This window comes from Girardinichthys multiradiatus, chromosome 8 (assembly GCF_021462225.1).
Source record: "Girardinichthys multiradiatus isolate DD_20200921_A chromosome 8, DD_fGirMul_XY1, whole genome shotgun sequence".
Taxonomy (NCBI): Eukaryota; Metazoa; Chordata; class Actinopteri; order Cyprinodontiformes; family Goodeidae; genus Girardinichthys; species Girardinichthys multiradiatus.
Genome location: NC_061801.1, coordinates 30,465,134 through 30,471,376, shown reverse-complemented (window position 1 = coordinate 30,471,376; position 6,243 = coordinate 30,465,134). Strand labels below are relative to the sequence as shown.

Below are 6,243 nucleotides of genomic sequence, written 5' to 3'. Positions count from 1 at the left end.
TCTTGCTGCTGAAATGTGCAATTTAAATAAACCTGCCTTGCCTCACCTTCCTGAAGTGGTTGCATAATTAGACAAGGTGAAACAATTATTTCAAAAACAAAATGTAAAGAAATGAGTGAGAAATGAGACTCGGGGATTTTGCAAGGTCTTCAGTGTGCATGTGTGTGACTTTTCTGCCTTCTTCTGATACAAAAACATTAGTGTTACCTTTAATGGAAATTTTTAATGTGAATGCAGGTGAGCTTGGTGATTAAATCAGGCTTTTACCAACTTAGGCTAACAGCTAAAAGAAATTCCTAAATAAAAAGCTAGATAAAAGGCAAGACAAAAGGCAGTCTCCCTCACATGGATCTAGAGAAAGATCTATAACGTTAAAGTGGTTTAGATCAGGAATTGATAAATCATCTGCAACTGATGCAGAATGCAGCCACCTGTTTTATTTTACCTGTAAGTCTAAAAATGACCACATATCACATATGCTTGCTTCACTCCATATTCATTTGTGAAATTGTAATAGTATAATTGTTAAGTATAAAACAGCTGTTCTGTGAAGACATCAGGTTTGTTAAATCACATTAGTGAACAAACAGCATCAACAAAAGGAAATAAGTCAAAATATTCTACACACACTCAGAACACACCATTTCCACGATGAAACATGGTGGTGGCAGCATCATGCTGTGGGAAGGCTCTTCCTCACCTGTTAGAGGGGAAGCTGCTAATGGCAAGGTGTATGGAAGAAACCTGTTGGATGCAGCAAAAGACTTCATAAACTTTAACGAAAGTTAACAGAATCCAGACCTAAGTCAAATTGAGAATCTGCAGCAAAGCTTTACAAATGTCTCCCATCCAATCTGACTGAGTATGAACTATGAGTATGAGCCTAACCTTGATTTGAGTCACTGAATTGACAAGTTAAGCGAGGCAGTCTTGCTTGTGGACCTTGGCTGAGCAGTCAGCAGAATTGCTGACTATTACAGAGCTGTGATGGAGTGCTCTTTTGTTGTCAATATTCTGTTGTGAGGAAAAGCTGCTGTTTCCTTTAACGGGGTAAGACAGCAGTTGATTGTCGCTGTCTGTGGTGCTGAAATGATCGGGATGAGTCAGCAATTAGAACGCAAGTCAACAGACCACCTCAGTGTTTGTCTGTAAATGTATTCCAAATCCCACACCCACGTAGCTTCTGTGAGCCACGTGGTTCTGACTGAGCGAGTCCCGGGACCATCAGCAGACAGGCTGAGGTAGACGCTGCTTTAATCCCCTCCCTTCCTTCATATGAAGCAAAACTGCTTGGACTTCCCTTGTTAGCCACAGAAGCTCCGGTATATAAGGAAAAGTCGGAGTCTCTCTCAGTCGCTGTGAAAGCCATACACCCCTCACCTGCGCGCGCGCACACACTTTTACACCCACAATTTTCTGCATCTCCTGCATCGTCTCCCTTCATTCCTGCGTGCATCCTCTACTTTAGTCTGACCCGATGAGTTACCCGGTGGACACGATAGGAAGTCCCTTCAGGAGAGTTATGGATACTAGAACAACCAGTTACGGCTACGGCCGCCCCAGCGGCACCCCCTCAAGCGGCTTTCGCTCCCAGTCGTGGTCCCGGACAAGCCCGGGCTCCACCATGACCGCATCCTACAAGAGGACCCTGAACGCACCGGCTCCCCGGGCATACAGCTCAACGGTGCTGAGTTCCGCCGACAGCGTTGATTACAGTCAAACCTCGATCCTTAACGGTGACTACAAGCGATCTAACGAAAAAGAGCAACTTCAGGGGCTTAATGACCGGTTTGCTGTGTATATTGACAAGGTGCACTACCTGGAGCAACAGAACAAGCAGATCGAGGATGAGATCCAGGCGCTGCGGCAAAAGCAGGTGTCCCGCACCCAGCTGGACGACCTCTACGACCAGGATCTGAAGGAGCTGCGGACCGTTCTGGAGCAGATCCACCGCGAGAAGGCGCAGATCCAACTCGACACTGAGCACATTGAGGAGGACATCCAGCGGGTCAGGGACCGCTTCGAGGAGGAGGCTCGAATCCGCGAGGAAACGGAAGCCATAATTCGCGTCCTGAAGAAAGACACCGGTGACTCGGAGTTAGTGAAGTCCGAGTTGGAGAAGAAAGTTCAGTCGCTGCAGGACGAGATTGCCTTCATCCGCAACAACCACGAGGAGGAGGTGAGCGACCTCATCGCCCAGATCCAGGCGTCCCAGGTGACCGTGGAGAGGAAGGACCTCCAGAAGACCGACATCACCGAGGCTCTGCGGGAAATACGCACCGAATTAGAGGGCCACTCCAACCAGAACCTGCAGCAGGTGGAAACCTGGTTTATGTGCCGCTACACCAAGCTCAACGAGGCAGCGGAGCACAACAAGGACGCGATTAAGTCCGCCCGGGACGAGATTGCCGACTACCGGCGCCAGCTGCAGGTGAAGACGGTGGAGCTGGAGTCTGTCCGAGGGATGAAGGACTCTCTGGAGCGCCAACTGAATGACATCGAGGACCGGCACAACAGCGACCTGGCCAGCCTGCAGGCAAGGAGACACTCCGAAAAAACATATTTAGTATATGACATGGAAAAAAATTTGTATTATATTTTTCAATTCAAGTAACTTTCGTCATGTGTGTGATAACATTTTTAAAATAGGGCAAATGCTTTGGATTTCGTTAAAGATGACCACAGTTTTGCCATGATGACGCAGCTTTTTATTTAATACATTGCAAATGGCATACTTTCCCCACATAACAAAATAAAAAAATAACTTTAATTCTATCAGATATGATAGGTTTGATTTTTTTTTTTTTTTCATCTGCATTATGACTGCGGGTCTTTTCTCTCGCTTTACCAGCTTGGGAGATTTCCAAGTGATAAAAGGCAGACTCTGCACTGCACGCTCTTTTTTTCCTCCCTCCTCTCTTGCTGAGTCAGAGGCATGGGTCGATGCCTTCATTCGTTCTGTCCTTTCATTACAGCTCTCAGAGTTTAGAGGAGGGGTGGGGGTGGTGGAGGCTACCCTTGAAACAGAGGCTCAGCATCTCTACAATGCTGAATTGCGTCAGAATATATTAGAGCAACACCTTCAGTCGAGGCAAAAGTAGGAGTTTTACTGCAGTAGGAATTCAGAGGGAAATTTGAGAAAGTCCAGGATGGGCAAGAGGTTGTACAACAGAGAATAGCTCTGTCATGCTTCATCAGTTCTTTTTGTTGTTATTTTTTTCTTAGGAGACAATCCACCAGCTGGATAATGAACTGAAGAGCACGAAGTGGGAGATGGCTCGCCATCTCCGCGAGTACCAGGACCTGCTGAATGTCAAGATGGCCCTGGACATTGAAATTGCTGCATACAGGTATAGTAATGAAAACATACTTCCGATTATTATATCAGTTTTACACAAAATCTGAATTTAAACCTACAACAAATGCATTATGTTTCCAACCAGGAAACTCCTCGAGGGAGAGGAGACCCACTTCAGCACTTTTCCATATCGCCAGGCTGTCACCTCCAGCAAAATCTCCAAACCTAAATCTGAGGCCTCAAAGCTGAAAGTGCAGCACAAGTTCGTGGAGGAGATCATCGAGGAGACACGGGTGGAGGATGACAAGGCAAACATTGATGAGGCTCTGGCAAAGATAGCACAGGAGCTCTCTGCCACACCCGGAGAAGGAGGAGAGGAGGAAGAAGGGGAAAAGGAGGGTGGAGAGGAAGAGCAGGATGCTGGAGAAGAGGCAGCAGAGGAAGAGGAAGTTGTAGCCACCATTGAAGCCAAAGTTAGTGCTAGTGCCCTTTCCAAGGATGAGGATGAGGAGGAAAAAGGGGATGATGAGGGAGAAGAAGGTGACGGAGAAGATGGTAAGGAGGGAGAAAATGAGGAGGAAGAAGCGAAGGGAGAGGATGACGAAGAAAAGGGGGGTGAAGCAGAAGAAGGTGATGAAGATGGGGGAGAAGAAGCAGAGGAAGAGGAGGTTGAGGAAACAGTACTGTGCACCAAAGCTCCAGAGTCCAAAGCCTCCCCTGACAAAGATAAGAGTGGTGAAAAAGAGAGTAGTACAGGGGAGGAGGAGAAGGAGGCTGGTGCCGAAGAGGAGAGTAGCAAAAAGGAGGAAGATGACAAAGCATCAAAACGTGGAGATGAAAAGGAAGAAAAAGATGATGCAGAGAAAGGCAAAGAGGAAGATGAAAAGGATGTAAAAACAGAGAAATCAGAAAAATCTGTTGCAAAATCAGAAGCTTTAAAATCTGAAGCCAGCAAGGAAGAGGCCCCAAAATCTGAGGGATCAAAGTCCCCCAACTCGGAATCTCCAGTGGCAGGTTCCCCAAAGTCTGAATCCCCCAAACCTGGTTCCCCCAAGTCTGAATCCCCCAAACCTGGTTCCCCCAAGTCTGAATCCCCCAAACCTGGTTCCCCCAAGTCTGAATCCCCCAAACCTGGTTCCCCCAAGTCTGAATCCCCCAAACCTGGTTCCCCCAAGTCTGAATCACCCAAACCTGGTTCCCCCAAGTCTGAATCACCCAAACCAGGTTCTCCCAAGTCTGAATCACCCAAACCTGGTTCCCCCAAGTCTGAATCACCCAAACTAGGTTCTCCCAAGTCTGAAACACCCAAACCAAGTTCTCCCAAGTCTGAATCACCCAAGGGTGCTTCTCCAAAGCCTGAATCGCCGAAAGAAGGCTCTCCCAAGGCAGAATCCCCTAAGCCTAGCTCCCCCAAATCTGAATTCCCCAAGTTTGATACCATCAAACCTGAGGCTTCCAAAGAGGACAAAACAGAAAAGAAAAGTGACTCATCAGAAGATAAGAAGGTAGAAAAGAAAGATGTTGCCATGAACGGTGAGGTGGAGAAGAGTAGCCCAGAGGAAAAAGAGAAGAAAGATGAGGATGTGATTGCTAATGGCGTAGACGAGAGCCCCATCAAGGAAGATGGCAGCCAGAAAGTGGTGATTACCAAGACCGTGGAGACAATCACCACTGGAGAGGATGGGTCCAAGCATGTCACAAAATCTATCACGGTGACAGAAACAGTGAAGGAGGTGGAGGAGGTGCTGCAGGAGAAGCTGGTCTCCACCAAGAACACTGAGAAGCAAACCACCCAGTCTGTTAAGCAAGTGGCAGAGGCCGAATAAGCAGACTCTGCTTAGCCAAAGTGGAATTAGAGAACGGGGCAACCGTGAGCGGGGCGAAAGCTAGAAGAGAGAACATAAGCAATCCACAAAAAACTAACATAACAATGAAACCCATACAGCTAGAGCGATGTAACAACGAAAACCACACTAGAAGCAAATTATAGAGAGAAGCCAAAATAAAACATGACAAACTTCAAGCCTGCATGTTGAGTGAAAGCTTTAAGCAAGCTTTGCTGCCAATGCAGCGAAGAGCAAGCGACTGAGACATTTTATTCTCTTTTAGGTTCTTTCTGCTTTCATAAGGTGAGCTCAGGAGTAGGAGGAGGGGGTGGAGTATCTGCATGCTAGCTCAGGGGAGTGGAGTATTTTTCTCTCTTATGTATATGTTTAGTAGGATTGCACTTTAAAATGATTATGTAACACAAGACCGTCGAGCAGATTTTTGAGTTAAAGTAGAAGAGAGGAGGTCATGCAGGGGGAGGGTCCTTGGCGCAGACATGCACTCTACTGAAGAAGCCTTACCTGACATGTGAAGATGCCATCTGAGCCAGAAACAGTACTAAACATTAAATATGGAACATGAGGTGAAGAAACATAACCACACCAGTATACATCCGGTAACTAAAGCAATTACAGCTTAACAAATCTAAAGAAACTCCTAGCCTTAAACATGCTTTTTATCATGGTCTGTTATGTTTACCTGAGAGCAACTTAGACAAATGTAACTGTAAATGACTTGTGTATCCTTGTATGCACAGAATGAACTTGAATTTAACTACAGAAATAAATGAGGTGCTACTGTTTGCAGTCCCATAAACTCATCTTGAATTATTTCCCAGCAGCCTTTGCTCAATAAATATCATAACAAACCAAATTTTTGTCTCTTGTAATTTTTTTTTATCATTATGTTGTCTGGATAAACTGGTCCTACATTAAATTATTTAGAGAGATTTTAGTAATGGTTTCTTTTTTAAATGTATTTTATAATGTAATGAATCCATTAAATAAATGATTGCTTTTGATGCATTTTAGGATTTGTTTAGCACTGATTTTGCTGCTAGCCTTAATGATGATGATTTTTTCCACAGGGAGGGTAATTGCCCAGATGTTAATCAGAAA

At 45.6% G+C, this 6,243-nt stretch overlaps 1 protein-coding gene across 1 annotated transcript; it reads left to right on the top strand.

The window, feature by feature from the left end:
- The first annotated feature begins 1,298 nt into the window (after positions 1–1,298).
- Positions 1,299–5,998, top strand: nefma (neurofilament medium chain a). Its single transcript, XM_047373649.1, has 3 exons — positions 1,299–2,536; positions 3,226–3,350; positions 3,444–5,998. Exons 1-3 carry the CDS (start codon positions 1,478–1,480, stop codon positions 5,122–5,124), a joined length of 2,865 nt encoding a protein of 954 aa, XP_047229605.1. The 5' UTR covers positions 1,299–1,477; the 3' UTR covers positions 5,125–5,998.
- Positions 5,999–6,243: the final 245 nt, after the last annotated feature.

Bases quoted from the DNA above. Each gene is read 5' to 3' on its own strand.
- nefma (XM_047373649.1), top strand. From the start codon at position 1,478: ATGAGTTACCCGGTGGACACGATAGGAAGTCCCTTCAGGAGAGTTATG. The intron at 2,537-3,225 runs GCAAGGAGACAC...TTTTTTTCTTAG, and splicing joins GCGACCTGGCCAGCCTGCAG to GAGACAATCCACCAGCTGGA. The intron at 3,351-3,443 runs GTATAGTAATGA...GTTTCCAACCAG, and splicing joins ATTGAAATTGCTGCATACAG to GAAACTCCTCGAGGGAGAGG.